We start from the raw sequence: 24,389 nt of genomic DNA, 5'->3' as shown, positions 1-24,389 counted from the left end.
CACTAAACCAGGCACTAGATCGAGTTTGAAAAGTAGGCCCACAAGAAACTAATGAGGTTCTTCAAGGCCAAATGCGAAGTGTTGCACTTGGATCTGGACAATCCCAGGTGTATGAACAGACCACGCTGAAAGCAGTAATGCCAAGAAGGACTTAGAACTAAAAAATTTAAACTAAGCATTAGCCATTTGGAGTATGTTCTTATGTAGACTTTGAAGCAATCTTTTTATAGTTCAAAACAAAGGTAGAGGTGCCTCTGTTCCTTTTCCCACTGTACATAGAATTTCTTACTAGAACTGGTGTTCTCTAATTTGACATAGAGTAGCAGTAGCATGATGGTTTGTTTTGCTTTCAGCTGTTTAATCTTCAATTTTGTACATATTCCTAAATGTAAAGGAATTCTAATGAGCCACTTTTGTTCTCTTGAATACTCTTAAAAATATCCTTAAAGAGCTCTTACAGCTTTAATTGCTATTAATCTAAGCTCTCTTTACTATCCAGCCATAAGTCCTAGTTAGCCAAGTGCTATTTATGTGAACCCAGATCTGTTACACTGGGGTAGTTGGTGGGTGAAACCTGTGTTTTTTTTGTCTACTTAAACCATACCAGTTTTCTTGATTTAACTCATCTATCATCTTTTGTCTTTCGCTGCTCCTGAGGTGGCAAGAAAAGCAAGAAAGTTAATAAAGCAGGGTAATAATCCAAGGATTAGAGATGTTTCTTCTATGCACTTACTGAAGAAATGGCTAAGTGGAGCATTTGGAAATTACCATAGATTATTACTATTTTAATAACTTTTAAGCCCAAAGAGTTAGGTGGCTGTTAGGGGTAATCACAAAATAAGTAATCAGTAATAATAATGCCAGTTTATTTAATAGCAGTCGCAGTGTATCACAGTTTTTTTATGTTACAGGCTGAAGCTTATCTGAATCTTTTCACTGGTGTCCAGTGACAGGACAAGAGGCAAAGACTTGAGTGGGAACAAACTGGAACACAGAAGGCTCAATGTGAACAATAGGAAGCACTTCTGTGCTGTGTGGGTGACTTAGCATTGGACAGACTGTGGGGTCTCCCTCTGTGGAAATATTCAGAAGTTGTCTGGGTGTGGTCCTATTCTACCTACTGTAGGTACCCCTTCCCAGGAGTCCTCCAGAAGTTCCATCCCACTGAAAATAATGCAGGATGCATCACAAACATGTACCAAAAAAAAAAAAAAAAGCATAGCATGAATGTAAATATTGCTTACTCTTTAAATCTAAGTAGCTGTCTCCAGTGACTATAACACTCTAACTTTTCATTTTATATTTTGATCTATTGAGTGATGAAATGAGCGGTGTTCTCCAGGAGTCAATATTGTGGTCAGTCTAGTTTAATATCATAATTGATGGTCTGGACGTGAGTACTGAATCCACCCACAGTAAGCTGGGAGATAAAACCAGGTTGGGAGGAAGTGTTGATATTCCTGAGGATAGGAAGGCTCTACAGAGAGATCTGGATAGGCTGTAGCAGTAGGTTGAGGTCAATTATATGAAGTTGTATCAGATGTAGATTTCTTTTCCGTAACTGTTGTACTTGCTAATATCATTTCAGTAAAACACCTCTTCAGGAGTTTAGTTTTGTCCTATTGTTTGTGAAGGTAATCTTGTTGCTGATGTGTATTGATACATTTTGAAGTGTTCACAGATAAAATTAGTGGGAAGGTGAAAATGAAAGAATTATGGCAGTCATTCAGCTTGAGTGTCAATGTGCTTCTCTGTGATCTTCTGGAAAAATGGACTTTCATTATGACAATTGTTGACTAGTATTTTTCTTAGATGCCTAATAATTGTCCTGACATAGTTTTTTATTTTTATTACTGTGTTTTTGATGGAGTTAGCAACAGTAACCACTTCTGTTGGTCCCTTCCAGTGTGTGTATGTCTGTGCTTCCTCTTGCTATTACTCTGCTATTGAAGCATTATGTTAATGTGAATCATATGTGAACACACAGTATCGCTTTATTTACTTTATTCTGTGCCATTCAGTTAATCACTGCTCATCCCATAGATCCTTAAAAAGATTAAAAGATTAATGAAATCCATGTTATTAACTGAAATATTTAGCAACCTATCCTTAAAGCAGCAGCGTTCATCTACTTCCTTTGGTGTAAGAATCTTAAGGCACGTAATCTAAGAGTGTTTAGGAAGAAATTGGTGTTAGAACATGGAAATATATTAACAGATTATACAAGTACTTATAATATTACCTTTTGCAACTATGAATAGCATGTAAAAACTCCCTTCTTTACTACTAACAACTACAGTTGGCTTCTTGTATTCGTTTAGCATCTCTTGTTTGAAGGCTGATATTCATAAAATATTTGTTTACACAAATATTAAAAAGGAATGCTTTTCTAAAACTCTAGGATATTATTAGTACTTGTTTCAATTTATACTGTTGGTCAAGAAACAGGTGTTCTGGGTTACTTATTGAAAGTTGATGTTCTAAGAAGCTTTCCTTTGCTCTGAAAAAACATTACATAGCAATTACATATACATTCTTTGTCAGTGAACTGATGATTCATCACTGTAAATGCTTAAGATCAGAAGATTAACTTTTTATTCTGACCATTAAAAGCATATCATTACTGCATGTTATTACAAGGTCTTGTTCACTTTACCTTCTGATTTGTTTAATTTAACCTTCAAGAGGAGAAAAAAGAAATTTCCTACCACACTTAAAAGTAAATAACGCATTTTTATTTTCTGCCTTGCTGCATTATATTCTATAGACAATACAGCAGATGTAGCTGAACAAAACTGTTGAAAACTCTTTTTGGGAAAAAAAAAAAAAAAAAAAAAAGTAAATTAGTTCAGCATAAAGTAGTCCAGTAGCAAAATAAACAGTAATCATTAATATGACACATTTTACCAATCTTGTTTGATTAGTAATTGATAAGAGTTAGACTCTTCAACCATTTAGACTTGATGTTTCAAGTCTAGAAAACAGAAGGAAATCCCATTAAATCTGAGTGCATAAAAAAATTGCTAGGGAACTTAACAGATAACATAAAATTATACAGAATGTGTAGGAAAGGGGTAATTTTCCTCATAAGAGCTTTGCTTGTGTTCTGTCTGCTAGACCGAAGAATTACTAATCTCATCACATTCAGCAGCTGGGCTTGGGCAATATATTTTTCCCACTTGGAAGGGTTAATTAGCTTTCTTTCAAAATGTGCCCTATGTAGTTTCCATTCACGTGATACAGCAGGCTCTGGCTATACAAAGCAAAATCATTAACAGGTGGGGGTGTCCAAGTCTTTAATTAGCCAAAATAAAAAGAATCTTTATCAAACAAGCATCTGTTACTTGTGATACACTTGACTGCCATTAGGCTAGGATAGTATCTTTTCTGATGAAATACTCAGTACTGTTGCTTATATGTAGCAGAGGTGAGAAATGCAGAGACCTGATCTAGATAATCAAAATGTGCTTAAGGAACACTGATGCAGTGTAAAAGAAATATGTTGACTGACTCAGGAACATTATGTTAGATAAACTAAGAGTAAATAGGAAGACAGTAAAAGTTTACTTTCATACTTTCTGTGTGGTATCTGTAAGAATAAATCTGTAAGGTGTAATATGCCATAGTAAATAATTGCATTTACGATATGGACTTAGAGCAGAAAGATGATTCAATAAATGAATATTAAGTTGTTAGGTATATTTCTGCTTGAGAGAACTGTTAGCAAAGTTTAAATTCCCCAGACATGCAGTAGCCATCCTGACCTACTTTCTGATGAATCTGAATATAGAGCTACCAATTAGCCTATCAGATTATTAGTGACAGAATCATAGAATTATTTGAGTTGGAAGGGACCGTTAGAGGTCCCTCCAATGAACAGGACACCTGCAGCTAGAGCAGGTTGCTCATAGCCGTGTCCAGCCTGACCTTGAACATCTCTAAGGACAGGGATTCCACCACATCTCCAGGCAGTCTGTTGTGATGCCTCACCACCCTCACTGTAGAAGACTTTTTTCAGAAAATTCTACCCAAACTTGTCACAAAGCTTCTCTCTTTTTCTACACTAACGTCAACCAGACAATTGCCCTGACAAGTGTACGATATTCCACTCTTAGACTGAATAACCCCAGTCTGATATTTTGAGCATCTTGAATTGCAGTTGTAATGATCAAGTACTGTGTCTGCAATGTGGTGTGGTAATTAATGTAGATGTGGTAATGTGGAAGAGATTCTTACCAGTCATAATAATATCTGACTATAGTTAGCACTTTTCCTTCCTTCCAGTGATTGACATGTTTGTACACTATAACTGGGAAAACAGCATGTAATTACAAATAATGTTAAAGGGTGTTAGGAAATTACGCATTTTAGTTCTTTTTGATTGCTCACTTTTTCTTCCTATTGGAGATGCAAAATAGTATAATTTTTTTTTTTTTTCCTAAATAATTTCAATACAGAAAAGAGTTTTTGCTTTCTAAGTAGTAAGAGTATTTCTTTACAAAAATATTTGGCTTTAGTATTTGAAAGATGTCTGCAAGGAGATTAAATGCAAATTGAAGCTCATGGTTTCCTGTAACAGCCAGTTTCGTTGCTTTTCTTCTTTTAAGAATTTCAGATTTCTTACCTAGATTTTCTTATTTGCTGTGGCTAGGTGCTGAGGAAGAAATAAGTAAAACTCAAATTGTTCAATTTAGAAAATGGTTACATTGTCTAAGTAAAAGTTAAGTAAAATGTTAAAGCAAAAATACTCATTAGTATTCCGTTGGGAATGCTGTTATTGTTATGGCAATTTTTATGTTTTAGTAACCCCCAGAAACACTCACTATCACATTGTGCTGTGCTGTAACTCTCTTCAAAAGGTGATCAGTGCTACATATAATATTTCCAGAGATAATTGTAGGCATATGTACATAAAACATAAATTCCCCATTTTGCCTTTGTTTGCAAAAAGTAGTTTTCTAACTCTTTAACTCCATTTATTCACAATGTGGAGAAGTCTGATTTTGTGCATTTACAACTCATGTTGTTGTATGATTGCATTGGAAAACAGAATTTTCTTCCAGGACTGTATTGCTGGAAGTTACCTGTTCTTGTTAATATCGTTCAGTTAAAATAGACTGATATGTGAAATGTGATGTTGTTCTTCAAATTAAATAATTTTCTTTTGGATTTTATGTTGTGTTTTCTATAAACACACAAAAAAGGAATGGAATTTGCTCTTTCATAGTAAATGCATTTATCCTGAGGACACCCATTTTCAATTAGAATTTTAAGTCCTTATTTAATTAGGATTTTTAACATTTCAGTAGTCATCTGTGAAATCTGGTTTCTTTCTGTATTCTTATTTTTGCATCCTATAAAGAAGTATAGAGGTCAGACATCATAATAACTTGATTTTCTTCAGACATGTTTGATAATCAGCTTTTCAGTTGGAATATTTCAAAAGCAGTTCAATCTTTCATGTACCATAGGCATGGATCCACGAAGTTTAAGTCAATGTTGTTCTCAGCTGACAAGGTCCTACCTCTGTCCCTTATCCCATGCCAAATTTATATGCCTATTTCCTGCAAACTAATATTTCTTTTCAAACTGATTTGCACGCACAGTGAGTGTGGGGGCGGGGGGGGGGAAGAGAATGCAGAAACGTAAGCCTTGTAAGGAAGGTGTGTTACTTCAGCTGGTTCAGTAGTCAAGCAAGGAGAATACTGAATTTTCTGATCAGTTTTCTAGGTTTAGTTATGCAATAACAAGTTCTTCCTTCTATGAATTATTATACCTCCGATTCATTACATTTTCAGTGATGGTTTTCTTTCAGAAAATACTGTAGATCTTTTTTTGGAGGGGGTTCTTTGGGGGAGATTAAATGATACTTCCTTCCCTGCTAGTCACCTGTATATATACAGTCGAGCTAAAACATCACATAATGGTCTTCTAAATATTTGTATACTTTTCATAGGAACTTACTTTAGTGTGGATTGTAATACTACTGATTTTTAGTGATAATGGTCCACAGCTTGACAAAATATACTGGTACCAATATAGATGAATAGAGATTAAGGCAAGTCCGATTTTTGGATAGCATTTAAGTTAGAGACTACTACTATGTATTTGTTCACTGTAATCCTTCACAGATGTACACGAGCTTCCATTCTGAAGGTATTAGGCAATGAAGTAACTGCCTCATCTGGTTATTATTTATACTGGTTAATAACCCACTGCAGTTATTATTATGTTTTTAATCTACTTCCTGATTTTCATTTAATGTTGATTTGCCTTCCAGTCCATTGTATTGCTGTTTCTCCTACACAAAATCGAGGGATCCTGTAGTTCCCTGTATACTCCCTGTAGAGCAAAAATGTCAGTGTCACAATTTTTGCTGCTTTTCTACTACTTACATACCTCTGTGTGGCTTTGTTGGCAATGAGTTTCTTCACATTTACAACTACAGTGATTGATTTAATACTTTCTACTGAAGGTTATTCGATTTCTTTTTCACTGTGACTCATTACATGCTTTTCAATATCTCTCCAGATTATATCCCTCCACTCTATAGTCTGCTGGTTTAGCTTTGAATTTCATGCAGAATTGTAATGTAATTCAAGAAGACAGAAAAGGAAAATACTTAAATATTGACCAGTTATCTACAAGTCTAGAGCAGACTTTGCTTACTGCTGAGTTGTCTCCAAAGTGACAAAACTCAGGTATCTGAGATATTTCTGTTCTATATTCAAAAGACATTTTGAATGTAAGATAATACTAAGATTAAAACAAACAAACAAACAAACAAACATTTGCAATACCTTGTATGCTACTAGGGGAAAAGCCTTCTAGCTAACATCAAGCTTGATACTAGCTGATTTTATGATCCAAATAGAGTAACAAAACCCACAAATTGGTGTGCTATAGTAAGTGCCAAAGTAATAAAAAAATTAGATGCACTAACCTTTTAATTTTGCTTCTTAATTTTCCTCAGAGACCACAATGCAGACATCAGAAGCTGGGTCGGATACAGGTTCAACTGTGACTTTACAGACATCTGTGGCTGGCCAGGCAGCAGTGCCCACACAGGTAGTACAGCAAGTTCCAGTTCAGCAACAGGTAGGTGGCTGTGAGCTTTGGGAAGATTAAAAAAAATCAGGAGGGGAGTGAAGAGCATGATGTTGTAGCAGACTGCTAAATGAATTGTTTTGCTTCACTTTAATGATTTTATTTTGTTGGAATTAAAATAGCTACCTAAGGAGGCAAGCTGTTTTCAGTGTCTCTTCTTTAAGCTAAGGCATCTGACAATCACCAGTAATACTCCATGTGATTCGGGCAGTAGATTATTGTATTCTTTATGGAATAACTCATGGAAATTAAATTACTTTTACTGAATATTTACACTTTATATGATTATATATGCTGCTTATATGATTTCTTATTTAATTTGTGGTTCCAAGCAAGTGCAATATAAATGTGAAAAATGCATCTATATGCTTGATTCACTGCAATCTTTACACATCATCATGGAAGTGTTTGCAATAAGACAATATGTAATTCATTATATGCATGTGTCAGAAAAGTAGGAAGACTTGTCTAACAGCCAGCACAGTTCATGTCTCTCTTATATGAGGTAGTCACTCACACAGTGCCCAGAAGCCTGATGAAAATGGGAGGGAAAAAGGAAAATTTGAAGTTTGAAAATAGGAACTAAATATGAAAACCATGACTGTTGTCAAGATTTTTCCCGATTACACAGAAATTAGCTGTCCATGTGACTGGTAATTTGAGTGAAAACACTGGTTTTCATCAAAAGTTGACTTGATGATTTCAAAATCACAAATATGGAAACAGGAAGTAATTTATTAAGCATTGTAATCCATTCTCTAAATTGATTTTTCAGCATTTTATCAAGTATGGTTCTAAAATCCTACTCTCTTAATATAAATATAGATTCAAAAAGGACCTTTTGGTAGTATGTTAGTCTTTATTTGGTGCTCTCTGGATGTTTGAACTCAGTAACCTTTGCAGGAGATTTTGTCTGGTTACTTATTTTTTAAACTCTGAAAAGTATCAGGCATTTTTTCCTTATGAAACATGATCTATATAATCTGTCGTATTTTTATGTTCTTGTATTATGACAGATCTTTACGCAGTTTATGTGATTTGCTATTTGTTACTTCTGTACTTCAGCTTTTCAGATAAGAGATAGCTATACAGGGTCATACAGACTTGCCTATTTAATCAAATCTGTTTATGGTGGTCTAATTCACATATTGAATTTGATCCATTTATAGGTCTGATAAGTGTGATGGAAGATCAGTAACCAGCTAGTGGCATATAGGGAACTTCCTTAGTTCTAATCATTATATTGATCGAGCTGTAAAGATGGGATATTTTGTGCATTTCTCTATTATCAGATAAAGAATGATCTTGGCTTTGTGCAAAATTACTACTTTTCTGAAAACCTATAGAGTATATTTGACTATATTTTTTCCCACAGTATTAATGCATTTAGCTATATAATCTATTCTCTATTGGATGCTACTCCAATTTATCAATTCAATAGTCAGATCAAAACTTTGAAGTCAAGGAGTGAATGAGGTTTTTTTCCTTGCTTGATTAGGCCTTAGATTTATTGTTATTGCAGTGTGCAACTTTGTAAAACTGTCAGTTGCTACATCTTCTTAATTTAGTACTACTGCTTCAAAGTATTCCCTTTTAATTCTATATTCCATTGGTATTTTGCATTGTTTTTCTTTGTGTTTATGTTACATTATACTTTTTTTTTATTATAGTTTATTGCAAAATATTGCAGAGATCAAAGATTAAATGAATATGTGGACCAGTCAATGCAAACTGTATTGCAATAATTAAAACACGGCATGTAGGAGACATTTATTTAGAGAGAAAGGAAACAAAATTGCTGATTTTCTCAGTAAATCTGAAATCTAAAAGATACTTATGCACATAAATTAGTGTGAGGGTAAAAGAAAGAGTGAAGGTATGGATGTGGTGTGCCATTGGAAAATGTGAAGTTACAGGCTTTAAAGGAAAAAAAAAAAGAAAAAAAAAAAAAGAAAAAAATAAAGGAACATTGAACACTGAAACAGTCACTTTCAAACTGTAGATGTGATCTATGCTGAAGAATTTTCTATGTGTGGGTTTCATTTGCCAAAACTTAGTCTTTGGCTTCATGTGTACTCATTAAGAGCAAGCCAAATTGCCTAAAGAAAATAAGGAGGAAAAATGCTGGTTTCAAAAATCATTTTTCTGATGGGAGATAGAGGCATCACTATTTCTACATGCTCAGTCACAAATGCTGAGAATGGAAGGTTTTGGGTGAATAACATAAGCGATATATTTTTTTTTTCCTACTGCTTATTTAAGACATACTTGATAATAATGTTATCTGTATCCATAATATATGAGCATGAATATTCACATTCAGATTATATTCTTAAATTATTTACTAAAACAATAGATCATTTTTGGAATTTTACTCTGTTCTAGATACTGTAATGTGAACTTGTTTACCTACAACAGCATGGCAGTTTCTGAAACTTCTTTATTTTCATTTGTATTTTATTTATTAAGTTCTTAGTTAATAAGGCCATTTTATATATACTTTTTTTAAAGTTAATATTAAAGCATACCGAATACTTTCTTTTTTCCTGGTGAAGACTTTCTTCTTAGTGTTTGCATACCCACTAATATACCATGCTTAAATGTCATCATAGAAATATGAATTTGAAGTTATTATCGTGGTATTGATGTGTTTTTTTCAATGCTCAGAAGATATCACAAAACCGTAGAATCATAGAATTATTTGAGTTGGATGGGAACATAAAAGGTCATCTAGTACAACTCCTTCCGATGAAAAGGGCACCTACAGCTAGAGCACATTGCTCAAAGCATTGCACATCCTGTCCTTGAGTGTCACCAAGGACAGGATATCCACCACCTCTATGGACAACCTGATCCAACACGTCACAATTTGTATCATAAGAAACATTTTTTCTGTCCAACTAAAGCTGTCCCGCTTTCAGCTTGATACTATTTCCCCTTGTCTCATCACAACATACCCTACAAAAAAATCTGTTCTTTCTTGTTGCTCCAATTTAGATACTGAAAGGTTGTTATCAGGTCTACTTGGAGACTTCTCCTGGTGTAAACCTGTCCTCATATGGAAGGTGTTTCATTCCTTGGATCATTTTTGTGGCCCTCCTCTGGGTGTGTTCTAATGGGTCTTTGTCTCTCCTGGACTGATGACTCCACACCTGAATGCAGATCTCCAGGTGTGATTTCAGCAGCAGAGTAGATGGATCACACCCTTGACCTGCTAGTCACACTTCCTTTGATGCATCTCAGGATAAAGTTGGCTTTCTGGGCTGTGAGGGCACATTGCTGGTTTGTGCCCAGCTTTCCATCCACCAGTACCCCCAAGCCCTTTTTGGCAGGGCTGTGATCCATCCTCACATCCTCCAGCTTGTAACAATAGTGCGAGTTGCTGTGATCTGGCTTCAAGACCTTGCACTTTGTTGAACCTTATGAACTTCACCTAGGCCCACTGCTCAAGCCTGTCTATGTCTGGATGGCATCCCATCCTTCAGACATGTCAACCATACCACACAGTTTGGTGTCATTTGCAAACCTGGTGAGGGCTCACCCAATCTCCCTGTTGATGTCATTGATGAAGATATTAAAGAGCATTGGTACTTACTCCTGAGGATACCACTCTTCCAATTATGCTGTTTATATATCTGCTATATTTTTTTGCAAATATAAAATATTGGCCCAGAATAAGAGTTAACTGCATAGGGATGGAATAAGAGTATTTCTCCTCTTCAGCTGTATTGAAGCATTGTGTCTTTTGAGCAAAAGAGTGCCTCCTGATATTTTCAGCTAAAACAAATCCCTAATTTTCACATATATAGTATAAACGTGGATCTCGTAAAACCCTACTAAAACAGAAAAAAAAAAAAAAAATCAAGTAGTGAAAATCTCAGATTACGTTTTACTCAATACTGCATTGGTGGTGGTTGGTTTTGTGCAGCACAGCTACAGTCACTGTTGAAATATGATGGAGGAGATTGGTGACAGGACAAATATATATACATGCAAGCAAAAAGCATCAAGATTAAGGCCAAAGTGCTGAGGGTAATTAAATTGTCTTAATAGTTTGAGGAATTTTTTCAGTTTACTTCCTCAAATATGAGGATTTTTCATTAACATATCATTGCTTTTTCAGCAGGCGCTTTAGCACAGAGCAGCAAACTTCTAAAGATTAAAAATTGACTGCAATTTGTATTTTATGCCATGAAAAGTAGAAGGACTGGAGAAATAAAAATAATAAAAATAAAATCATATAATCAGTTTTATAAGAATGTATCAATGCATCTAAAGTTGGACAAAGCAATTACTGTAGTCAACATTCACTGTGGCCATCACCTCATGAAGTAATTGTTTCATTAAAGTAGAGATGTAGACTTCTGCTAATCAAAATTAGTCTTAATGCAAATTCATGCTCAGCATAAGAGAAACATAATCACAGGCTGACATCAAGCATTATATACATATGAATGTGCTTAGAGTGTTACAGCATATGCTATTTATATTTTGTTTGCCAAAAGAATTCCAGACTAATGAGAGTACAAAAATAATTTTTATAGCTAAGGACAGAAAATAATGCATATGTAAGTATTTGCACAGGCACTGTGAATATGTTCTCTTTCAAATGAGGTTTACGATTCTTTACATATTTCACTCTGATTTTCTATTCTTTGTTTATTAGTGGTTGAACATCAGCACTTTATCAAAATTCTCTCTTGAATTTCCTTTACTCTTAGAAGTATTTTCTGCATTTCAGTATGCTTTTATTTGCTTTCTTTTGTTGACAAATTCTTGTAGATACAATATAAGTTAGTCACTCATTTGTTTCTTTCAGAATTCATAATTAAGAATATAATTTATTTTTCTTGAACTAGTGATTATAATTACACATATATATTGAACTAAGTTTTCATATTTCTCTTGTTCTCCTGGACCATTTCAGCTGCTTACTTCTAATCCTGTTCCAGTTATTTCAGGCTAGAATCACTGAAGCAAGAGGAAAGAAAGATCCTCTGTTTGACCTTATTTAACCCATTACTTCCTATGCCATACAGTTAATATTCTTTCCTCTAGCTGGTCAATAACAACAATTCCCATGACCAGTCCACCCCATGATCATGCAATTACTGAACTTAAGTATTCATACTTAGTAATAAATACTTCATAACTGCTTCATTGTGTTTTCAATCTGGAACAATTAACATTCTTGGAGGACTTTTGTTGGTATGTGTTGTCCTTTTTTTAGTACAATAAAAGCATTTTGGTTTAGGTAACAGTTAAATGCTTAAAAATAAGAAGTAGAAGAAAAATATATATATTTATTTATATAAATAATGTTTTTTCCTGTGGTGTTTTCTTTCCCCCTAGCTAAATTCTTCTAAAATACTTTTAAACCCATGAAGAATATATGCATATATATATAAATATATATGTATGCACTTGATTTCTTCCCTCCCCAAAGATGAAAAAAAAAATAAATAAAAATAGTAACAATCCAAAGATACTTAAATTTATTCAACTTCTATGGACACATTTTTCCCAAAATGAAGTAAAATAGGGGGAAAAAGTGGAATTTAAAGTATTGTATAATAAAGATTTTCAGCTCCTTAGAACTTCCATATGCAAAGCCATTTTAAGGATCAGTTACTTGTCAAGCCTTGACAAGAAAAATATTTAAAAACCTTAATGTAGAGAAAGTCATAGGTGTACTCTGCAAAACAGTGTGGTCACCAAAGCTTCCTTTGGCATCTGTGTCAATTTAACTTGAGCAGTACAAAAAAAACCTATTTTATTGTTCTAAGCAGGTAATATTCATAATGGTAGTATTTGCGTATTAGGTTAATAGTGTATGTAAAAATAGGTGAAAGTTTGTAATTGCTCAATTATTATTATTTTTAATGTATTTTCTTCTATAACTGTTTGAATAGTTGGGTTGTCTTTTTTCCTTCAAATCAGGAATAAGACAAATTTTGAAAATTTTCAGTTTCCTAATAGATACTGCTGATCTTACAGATGCTAAGCCTTGAAACCTTTCATATATTCTAAACACTTCCTCCTTACAGTGTCCTCTCTTTACTTTGGTAATTGTTTTGCACAGTGCTGTATCCAAAGTTTTTGAAATGGTAGCAGGTTGCATCCAGGAGTACTGTAGTCTTGCTACAAGAATGTAGTAGCTTGTTCAGAATGGGAACATGACCTGCATTTGCTGACAGGAAGTGTGCAGGTTGTGGGGAGGAAATCAGTTCATTTTATTAATAAAATACAGCAGTATTCTGTTGGTTTTTTTTTCATGGGGAGTAAGCCACATTCAGTGCATATGAGCGGGGAGTGAAGTGCTTTTTGGGAGAGGCTGAATGGAAACATTTTAATAATGGCATAATTTCACATTTTCCGAGCTTTACTACTGGGACAGAAAATGGAACAAATCCATTACATAATAGGTTACAAATTACTGGTTCTAAGAACAAAGCCTGCTTTAAAGATATTTTCTCCACATATGGGTTAGGAAGATCAGTTCAGTGCTCTGATCACTCTTCCATCAATGACAGGTCATTGTAGAACTAGAATTACCCAAAAAGAAAAGATAGTTTTAGAGTTAGGCTTTGAAACCACTGTGATCTGTGGCATATGTTTCACAGTGAAGCAGGTGAACATTTTACCTTAATATTCAGAAATATTCATAAAGCCTTTTTGTAGTGGGGAACTTGTATTTCAAGTCTATATGCCAATTATGTAATGATTTATGTGACAAATCAGAAAGCTGTAACTTTTAACAGATAGTTTAACCATCATATAGTGCATCAGAATTTCTATCATGCTAGTGAAGCTGGATTCAAAACACTGTTAGTTTTCTGAATTTGGGTTTTAATACAGAACTAAGAAAAACTTCCTGTGAAAATCTAGATTTTCCTTTCACATTCTCAGTCAATACTGTAATAGGCTATGGAATTTATGACTATTTTAAAACTCTCCAGATTATTATGGAGTTAAGCTATTAAAATGAAGATATTCTTAATGAGCTCTGGGAGATGATCCATCAAGTGTTTGAGATTCAAATACATCTTATGTTTGCAATTCTCAGGAGCAACTGGATCATGATGAAGTTGCTTCGTAGCAAAACATCTGAGAAAAACAGCAGTCATTTACATATAGCTTACATTAAATCCATTGCATAAATGTGTGCACTGTCTCTTCCTTTATTCAGTTCGTACTGCAAGGTTTGCTAGTCTCTGAAGTCTTTCAGTCATTTTACTTCCTTTAGATTCTGGACTGCACTTGAGCTAAAATACAGCTTCTCTCAAAAACAGCTCATGTAAAATATGGATTTCTTAATCTCTGCTATAGCAAAAGTCAAAAAATTAAGACTGGACAGGAAATATGCATAACCTGAAGCTGCTTTACATATGAATCAAAGAAATTGTCCGATGATATGCTTTAACAGGGCAGATATGCTATCTTAGCAATGTAGATGAAAATAATAATTACTCAAAGTGGAGCTTTTGATTCAGTGGTGTACCTCTGAGTCAAAATATTACTCAAAAAAAGCCTCTTACCACTGTAGTTTAACTCCAATTAACTAAAATTCTAAATTATTTTGATCTAAATCTTTGTTCCTGAATTTAGTGGAGCACACTGCAGCTATGTGTTTTTTTGCACATTAAGCTGTATATTAAGATTTGTATTATTCACATTTAAATGGAATAAGGAAAAGCAGTGTGTGGACAAAGGATATTTTTCTCTTTAGTAAATGTAATTCCTTCTTGCAAAGCATAATTATGCTTTACTTTATAGTTCTATGTTTTTTTAGTTAGTGCTGTCTTTAGTAGTGAAGCATGCATGCTGCATGTACACGCATTTTCAATGCTAAGATTCGTTTTAATAGACTTAAAATGTAAATATATTGTAAAAGCATTATTCTTCTGTACTATGTCAGAGCTTTAGTAATTATGAGAACATTGACTTTTAGATGCCAGGAAATGCACTGAAGCTTTGGTCCTTCGTTTTATCCTAGTATCTCTATTTTATGATGTTCCTGTTTTTAGGTGCAGCAGGTGCAAACTGTACAACAAGTACAGCATGTCTACCCAACCCAGGTTCAGTACGTGGAAGGAAGCGACACAGTCTACACTAATGGAGCTATGTAAGTTGGCAAATGATTAACATTTGAATGTGTACTAAAATGTAAAGTTAAATATCTATCGTCATTGACATTATTTCAACAACTGTATTTTAATCTGGAAAGAAAAATGACTGAATCAAAACTATCATTATTTGAAAGCTGAATTCAGTTTATTACAATACAATTGTTGTGTAAAAAGAATTCTTGTGATTGTTTTAGTTGGTCTTAAATGAAATTACACATCCAGCATAGTGCTGTTTGAAGAAGCACCTTTTAGGTCTATGAGTAAGTTTTGCTATTATAGCAATTACCGTCTTAGTAGAAAAGGTCTCTTCCCATAGGCTTTCTTCTTTTTGTCTTCTTGGCTGCAGTTCTAGCAGTAAATACATAAAATCCTGCAATAGCTGGGTTTTTATTTGCAAAAGTAAATAATGTAAATAATAATAATAGTGTATAGTAATAATGTAATTTAATTCCTTTATTTAATGAAACAATAAAAATATTTTTTTTTTCTGGAGGAATAGGAGAGGCAGAGGAAGGAGGATAAAACTATTTTATTTTGCTGATTCTTTAGCCTCTTTTCTGGATACTACTGTATGTTTCCTGTCCACCTGAACATACTTTTCCACCATTAAGTTCTTTTCATTGACATGCTAGTTTAAATACATAGAATGAATAATCTGTGAGATGATTGAAAGTTATCTAGTTTCATTCCTGGCTTGAAGTGGGACAACACGAGACGGGAGTGTGTGCTTGCAGCCCAGAAGGGAAATTTCATCCTGGGTTGCACTGAAAGAGGGCAGGCCAGCAGGAAGAGGGAGGTCATTGTCTCCCTCTGCTCATCCCCCATCCATGCTTGGAGCCTCCAACACAGAAAGGATATAGAGCTGTTTGAGAGGGTCCAGAGAAGAGCCATGAGGATGGAGTACCCCTCCTTGGAAGAAAATTTGATTGAACTGGACAGTTTAGCATGGAGGAGGCTCAGGGATGACCTCATTGCTACCTTCCAGTATTTAAGAGAGATGATAATCAGAATTGGGACTGACTTTTTACACATTGTGGTAGTGATAGAACAAGGAGGAATTAATATTGAGAGGTGAAGATTAGATGTTAGAAGAAAATTTTTCACTCAGTAAATGGTGAGTCATTGGAACAGGTTACCCAGAGAAGCTATAGATGTCCCATCCCTTGTAGTGTTTAAGGCCAGGTTGGTTGAGGCCCTGGGCACCCTGATTTGGTGGGCGGCAAACCTGCAAATGGCAAGGGAGTTGGAACTGGATGATCTTTAAGGTCTCCTCCTACCTAAGCCATTCAAACACATGTCTAAGAAAAATACAAGAGAAGTGGGTGGCTGGGAAAAATAAGTATTAAAAAGCTGTGAAGGGACAAACAGCCCTAAAATTCTGTTTGCATGTAGGAGTCTATACATTTATACTGATGCTGACGATATAGCTGCTAATAATTTCTTCAAAATGCTTCAAAAATAGGTAGAAATAGATACTTGCTTGTATAACATAGCTTGTACTTTAATGAGTGAATCATTTGTAGGTAGTTTCTGAACTTGTTACCATTTGTTTTCCATGAATTAAAGATAAACAATTTTCAACATTAGCAAGCTTTCATTAAGTTAATATTTAATGTAGAAAAGTTTTCTAAAAAATAAATGATGTCAACATTTCCTCTTTCCTAGATGACAAAGGGTAATTTGATAACTAATTATCAATCTTGTAAGGTGGGCCCTTTTGTTACATGCTTCCCTCCACTGAATGTCGTTGCCTGAGAATGCATCTTCCCCTGAAAATAATAAACCTTCAGAGGACAAAGTAATTATGGCCCTTCATAAGAATTTTTAAAAAGAATGAATCCTCTACATTGTTGTTCCTGTTTAAATGGAAGAGTTCAGACATACAGTCCTGGATTTGAAGTAGTCCATGGTGACCAGCTTGTCCCAGATATACCTACCACATAAGGGTTGTCAGCATTTGTTGTTCTGTGCCTACAGTCTGTAGCTTTGCATTCGCAACTAGTACATGCAACCCTCTCTAGTTGTTTACCACTCGTAAGTTCTCACATGGGCTGCTAGCACACGCCTTTCTTGCTGCGTATGGGTTGGGTACTGCAGGACTGCTTACAGTCCTTAATAAAAAGAGAACCAAATATTACTGTTAGAATAAACCTACAGTTATCCATGAGTTTGGTTTTGTTGTGTGTGTGTGTGTGTATGTGTGTGTTTCTGTATCTGAAAATATTTGATAGTTTCTGTAGAATATAGCGCTTAGCTAATGCTCATTTAGCAAGTGAGCCCAGTCCAAATTGTTATTCCCTCATAAAGAAAAAGAATTCAGCAGTGATAAAATTTCTTTTTCATAATTTTTAGGAACATTAACCTTTCTGGAGTTTTTTGTTTTTTTGTTTTTCCATTCAGAATAGAGCTGATCTTTGTTTTTACTCAGAATTTTTAAAGGCTGTCTTGTGAAATTCATTTTCCTTTATAGTTTGATACTTCAGATTAAGAATGGAGAATGTTAGTTATGTAAATTGACATTATTGAACTTATGCACAACATGTTACAGTACCATTTATTTAATAGGAACGGGGTTCTAGGTTGCTGTTGGCTGGCTTCCTTAAGAGAATAGACAATTGTTTTTCTAATTGCTATTTGTATCATTACCTAAGTTACATGTTTTTTTTTTAAAAAAAAAAAAGTGTGTTTCTTCTTTGCTTGTTTTGCCACAGGATTTGCTTGTTTAGAGCTACCTCAGTGTGGCATTGACATTTTAAAACTTCTGTAAGTGAACCAAAAGCATACCACATCCCTAAACAAAACTGACACAGGCTGTGTTGAGTTCTGCTGTGACAGAAAACACAGAGGCCAACCTCTCTTAGACTAAAAATATTTAGGCAAGTGTTTAGATTGCAGTTCATCTTTTTCTATGCATCATACTGAGATGTGTGAAAGACAAGCTTCTTGGATCCTGACAAATTCATAGAACTTTGCTAGCGCCAATTTGTCAACATACTCCTACTCTGGAATGTCTGTTATACTTTCAGCAAACAGAGTTAGGTTTGTAGATGATGTGATTGACAGGAGTGATCGCTACTTTGTCTTTTAGGATGTTTTTCCATGATTATAAATTTATGACTTTGCTAAATCAAAATCTGAATTGTAACTCAAATCAGATATAGGATATATTACATAATCTACCCTAGTAATGAAACTCATAATCTGCAGCTCATAGTTAACGTGAAGACATTAATTTAGTGTAGAGTTTTACTGGAACAAAATTTCCAGTCTGTCTAATGAGTTTCCCTTTTTGCAAAATAAATTACATGTAAACTAGTGTGAACCCAAATACAGTAGCAGCTAGTAGGAAAGGATGCACTTTAAATATTTGGGTGAAATACCTGAATTGATTACCTGTTATTTGGGAGAAATACCTGAATTAATTACCTGATTCTCTATTCTAATGGTAGGAAGTCGGGTTTCACTTAACATTAATTGGTTTTATTGTATTTGTGGGCATAATGATATTACTGGGCTTGTACTGTGAAGCTTATCACATACTTGAGAATATTTGATGATATCTACAGTTGTTTATGGTTAATAATACATTTGCTTGTCAAGCACATCACTTTTGCTTGAAGCTAAAATGAATTGTTGTTGCATTGACATGTGCAGGTTTGTCTGAATAGATAGAGATAAGGAATATAGTGGTTGCACGTGTATTAAGAAGCCAAGCAAGGCCCCTGACCAAGACATGAACTTTCTACTTACTTAAACTGTAGTGTTTAATAATGTATGTAATGTAATTATTCTCAAAATAGACATTTTTTCCACCAATTCTTGTATGACAAAGAGAGTTTAGTTGTTGAAATTGTGTAAGGATTGATAATGATTTTGAATCCAAATTGTAGCCTATATTCCTCACATTATTCACTAATTTGTGGTACTACAATTTTTATAGTTTATGTGGGTAAACACACATTTTATGCAAAAAACAATTAACTTTTTCTCTAATTTAAGTATTTTATCTGTCTGATAAAAAGTTATTATGAATACAGTTTAAATTGTTATCTTCTTGGAATCTTTCTGGAACTTACTAGCATCTATCCCTTCTTCACTGATGGTAAATGGCTTCCATGTGAGAAAGAATTACAGCAAGTTATCACTGTTACAGTTTCTATGACTAGAGAAGTATGATCAGTGATGTAGTCCTTCTGCTTACACTGAATCCTCTTGCAGCAATTTTGTGTATGTTTTCTAACAGAATAGCATTCATTTTTCTGTGGTTTTCATTTCTGTTCTGCACCTTAATTTACCAGATATGGCATGTTTTACATTTGCTGGATTCATATTGAATATGGTTGTCTCATACACACAGTGCTCTTTGCTACATTTTGATTCTAGGGTCATGGATTGTTTATTCTGCACAGAATAGCTATTTTACATTAATGCCTGTTATTTAGAGAAATGCATCAGCACTGGTATAACAATAGCTTCCATACTGCATGACGGTACCTAACTAAACTAAAACTGAAACAGGTTATGTAGCATTTACCTGATTGCAAATGGTACAGCGATGTCAGAACAAAGGTCTAGGCCAGTGTGAATATGTCCAGACAAAAGATGCCTGACAAGCTGAAGTTTTGAGGTCTAATAGATTTAGTACAAACCTTGTCCTTAACCTTGGCAATACCGTATTTCTTGGATTCTAGGACAGTTGTACTTCACCATCAGAATTTTTAGAGGATTGCAATTCACAACCCTTATCTTGCTAAACAACTGATCATGAGAATACCACTTGGAAGTATTCTCCAGTGTTTTCATTTTCTTAATTCTCTGGTATATAGATTTCCTACAGTTGTGCATTGTGTACACTTTCATGATTTTATTTCATGTGGCAAAAGATCTTGGACTATGCAAGATAACTGGTAGTCACTGTCTGTCAGCAACATATTTACATTTTTATTGTAACTCTTCAAAACTATCACTGAGTAAGAACTGATATAAATTTCTTTATTTTGAATAATGCAGCTCTATTTTAGGTAAATTTTATGAATCTAGCTGATATATTTAAAATTTCCAAACACATACAAAATAAATGTGTAAAGAAGGTCAAGTTTTTATCATTATGGAGCAAATTGCATACTTTACATTTTTGTTCTTTGGTTATAGATGTGTCACTTAGGATTTCACAATGTAGGTTTTGATCTTTGTAGAAGGGGGATTGGTGATCGCTATGTTATGTTCCGTTGTATAAGGTGTTAGGGTGTACAGTACTTTCCCTTCTTCACATGCTATGTTGCACACAGCCTTCAGGGACTGCTGCATTCGTTGGCTTCATTGAGGCCTTCTCTCCACATTAGGGAAAAAAATTAAAAATAAATCTATTTTCTGTAGTTTTCACGGAACTCACTATCAGCTTTGGGACTACAGGAATATGCTAACATGTTAAAGAATACAATATATTTTCTGATTGGAAATTGACTTTCTTGTTGTTTTTTTGTTTGTTTGTTTTTGTGGTTTTTTTTATGTTTGTTTGTTTTGTGGGCAATCCATCCCAAACCTCAACTGAGTTTATTAATAGATTAATAAGATTATTATTACAGCATTCGTTTATTTGAAATAGAATTATGGAAAAATCAAACATTTGATACTGAGAGGCTGTAGAGCCTCTGTGGAGGCCTGCTAATATTTCAAATTGTACAGTATAAAGGTACATATCTTAAGCAAAAAAAAAGTGCATTTTATGCAGTCCTTTTTTTTTCCTAGTTGGTGCCTATAATCAATAATGAATGCAATTTCTAATGACTTTTCTTGCAAGACACAGAAGTTACTGGTATATATTTTCAAATTGAAACCTAATTCAGTTTGAATTAACTTACCTGATTTAACTACACTTGAATTAACTTACCTGATATCCTAACCAAATCCTGGTAAATGAAATAAATGTTTGTTTTTTGTTATTGTTGTTGTTTTTACTAAGAAGAAGAGTAATGAAAATAATGAAATAGCTACATTTATTCCTTCTTCACTGTTGTTTTTAATTCTTTTCTCAAAGTGAAAGAATTTTTGAAGGGACAGAATTGTCCTTAAAAGTTAAATTTAACTTTTAGTATGTCTGTGTCTGTAGAAAATGCAAGACACATATTTCTAAGGTCAGTGCAGAGACACAATGAATTTAAAAATCAATCTTCTTTTATATGTCAAAATGCTTTTTTAGTAACAACATTATTACATGGCTCCATGTGTTTTATTTCTAGCATTTCGTTTTGCAAGTCATGATAAAGAGGGATGTGATTCTAGCCCTCTACTCTGTTCTTATGAAGCCCAAACTGGAGTACTGCATCCAGTTCTGGGGTCCTCAACATAAGAAGGACATTGAGCTGTTGGAGCAGGTCCAGAGGAGGGCCAGAAAGAGGATCAGAGATCTGAAGCACCTCTTCTGTAAATCACAGAATCACACAGAATCACAGAATGATCCGGGTTGGAAGGGACCTCAAGGATCATGTAGTTCCAACCCCCCTGCCTAGCAGGGCCACCAAACATACACCTTTACTAGATCAGGTTGCCCAGAGCCCTGTCCACACTGGTCTTGAACACCTCCAAGGACGGGGCATCCACAACCTCCCTGGGCAGCCTGTTCCAGGGCCTAACCACTCTCCTAGCGAAGAACTTCCCCCTAACATCCAACCTAAATCTTCCCTCTTTTAACTTAAAGCCATTTCCCCTAGTCCTGCTATTATCAGCCTTTTCGAAGAGTTTACTCCCCTCCTGGGAGTAAGTTCCCTTCAGGTACTGAAAGGCTGCAATGAGGTCACCCCGCAACCTTCTCTTCTCCAGGCTGAACAAACCCAACTCCCTCAGCCTGTCCTCATAGGGGAGGTGCTCCAGCCCCCTGATCATCTTTGTGGCCCTCCTCTGGACCCTTTCCAAAATCTCCATGTCTTTTTTGTACTGAGGGCTCCACACCTGGACACAGTACTCCAGATGGGGCCTCAGTTTAAAGACAGGCTTCAGAGAGCTCGGGCTGTTCAGCCTGGAGAAGACTCCGGGGAGACCTGGTAGTGGGCTTTCAGTGTCTAACAGGAAATTATAGGAAGGAGGGCGACAGACTCTTTATCAGGATCTGTTGTGAGAGGACAAAGGGAAATGATTTCAGACTAAAAGATGGGAGATTTAGAATGGATATAAGAAAATAGTTCTTTGTGTTAAAGGTAGTGAAGCAATGGAACAATCTGTGGGAGGTGGTGGATGCCCCATCCCCAGAAGCTCTGAACAAACTGATCTAGCTGTAGGTGTTTATTCCAGGGGAGATGGACTATATGAGCCTTAAAGGTCTCTTCCAACTCAACCAGTAGCATCATTTCAGCCCAGAAGACCAATTTTATGCTGGGTTGCATCAAGAGAAGTGATACCAGCAGGTTAAGGGAGGTGGTTCTGTTCCTATACTCTGCACTTGTGAGACCCCACCTGGAGTACTGCGTCCAGTTCTGGAGCCTCCAACACAAGAAAGACATTGAGCTGTTGGAGCAGGTCCAGAGGAGGGGCCACAAAGAAGATCACAGAACTGAAGCACCTGCCCTGCAGGGGCAGGCTGAGAGACATGGAGCTGTTCTGCTTGGAGAAGAGAAAGCCTGGGGAAACATATAGCAGCCTTCCTGTACCAGAAAGGCAGAGAGGGACTTTTTATAAGGGCATATAGCAACACTATGAGGGGAAATGGCTTTAAACTGGAAGAGGGTAGATTTAAATTAGACAGTAGGAAGAAATTCTTTCTGTGAGGGTGGTGAGACACTGGGAAGTGTTTTCCAGTGAGGTTGTGGATGCTCCCTCCCTAAAGGTGCTAAAGGCCAGGCTGGATGGGGCTTTGAGCAACCTGGTCTAAGGGAGGTGTGCCTGCCTGTAGCAGGGGGTTGGGACTAGATGATCTTAAAGGTTCCTTCCAGCCCAAACCATTCTGTGATTCTATGATAAAATCTATGAAATAAGGTAGGATGGGTGAATTGTAATACCTTGCAGTCCTAGTCCAGCTCATGGTAGTCTCATTAACTTCCTGTGTGGAATCTTGACTAAGAGTGACATGCTCTCTAGTTAAATACTGTCTGGTTTGCACAACCTTTTGGAAGCTAGGATGTTGTAGACTTATATATTTGGAACTCTGATGAACTTTCTAATGCCACATTTTAATACATTCAGAATTTCACGGTCTTCTTGTAGGAGTAACCGTTAGATTCTGTTTCCTAACTTGCATCTCAAGCCATGGTGAATCACCAAGGTAATCATCATAAAGATCCAGAAGATTTTACTTCTGCTAAGTTTAAATATGCAACAGTACAAGAGAATAAGAGATGGTGCTGTGGCAACATTTGCAATGGGAAATAAATGACTTTATGCTAGATTATTTGAGGGTGTATTACATGTTTGTGCTGTGAGTGCTGTGGAGAAGTAGGATATAACTTCCTTATTTCAGTTTATCCTTTGTCTGTATCTAAGGAGTATAACATCATATTTTTCTCTTTGCACAGTTTTGTGTTGAAAGCTCATGTTGTATTCAATGACATTAAAACCTATGAGTTACTGGTTTCCATAGCATCATCTCATCCGGTTGGTATAGCCTGCCTTTTTGGTTTCCAGATTAATTCATTTTTAGTATAGTTAGTTAAAAAGCTCTTTGCTAAGTTGCAGTTATCATTGCATGTAATGACACTTTTATCTCACTTTTAATTACATCATTGATCTCTGTTGTTGAAGGTTTGCTTTATCATCTCCAATAATCAGGTGTACCTGAAGAACATGATGTAAACATGGTTGTTGGAACAAAGATGTTTATCTTGAAATTCAACCCATCTGTCTACCTCAAAGATTACTTTTGGTCCAGTCGTAAGAAGTAGTTAGAAACTGATTTAGGTGTTGTAATACAACCAGTTCTTATTTAGAGACTGTACATGATTTGTAGATTGGAAGAAGGTAAAAGAAAACAGGCATTTTCTTTTCTCTACCCTTTCCACTCAGAGTGACATACTTTTTATCTGAAACATTAAGTACTTCCTAGACTTTGCATTTGTCCAAAGTACTTCTTTAATTTCATTTCTACAAGTGTGGTGTGTTTTGCTCATGTCCTTTGGAAAGTCTGTTTCTTTTAGCTATATCTGCTTTTGCCATCAACGATATCTT

General features: G+C 35.2%; 1 protein-coding gene and 1 long non-coding RNA gene across 5 annotated transcripts in view; one reads left to right on the top strand and one right to left on the bottom strand.

Annotated features, from left to right (window-relative positions):
* The window catches only part of RFX3 (regulatory factor X3), a 111,948-nt gene that overhangs the window by 49,195 nt on the left and 38,364 nt on the right, over positions 1-24,389 (top strand). For all 4 annotated transcript variants that reach the window (XM_015848911.2, XM_015848912.1, XM_015848913.2 and 1 more), the window contains exons 2-3: positions 6,974-7,098; positions 15,135-15,232. In XM_015848911.2, the coding sequence (XP_015704397.1) occupies positions 6,982-7,098; positions 15,135-15,232 (215 nt within the window). In that variant the 5' untranslated portion in view covers positions 6,974-6,981. The remainder of the gene's footprint in view (positions 1-6,973; positions 7,099-15,134; positions 15,233-24,389) is intronic.
* On the bottom strand, positions 6,217-7,032 carry LOC116652473. The gene is made up of 2 exons (XR_004305512.1): positions 6,944-7,032; positions 6,217-6,342 (listed from the first exon to the last, which is right to left on the bottom strand). It is a non-coding gene; the product is annotated as an uncharacterized LOC116652473 (long non-coding RNA).

This window comes from Coturnix japonica, chromosome Z (assembly GCF_001577835.2).
Source record: "Coturnix japonica isolate 7356 chromosome Z, Coturnix japonica 2.1, whole genome shotgun sequence".
Taxonomy (NCBI): domain Eukaryota; kingdom Metazoa; phylum Chordata; class Aves; order Galliformes; family Phasianidae; genus Coturnix; species Coturnix japonica.
The sequence above is the reverse complement of the archived record's forward strand: the minus strand, read 5'-3'. Positions and strand labels throughout refer to the sequence as shown.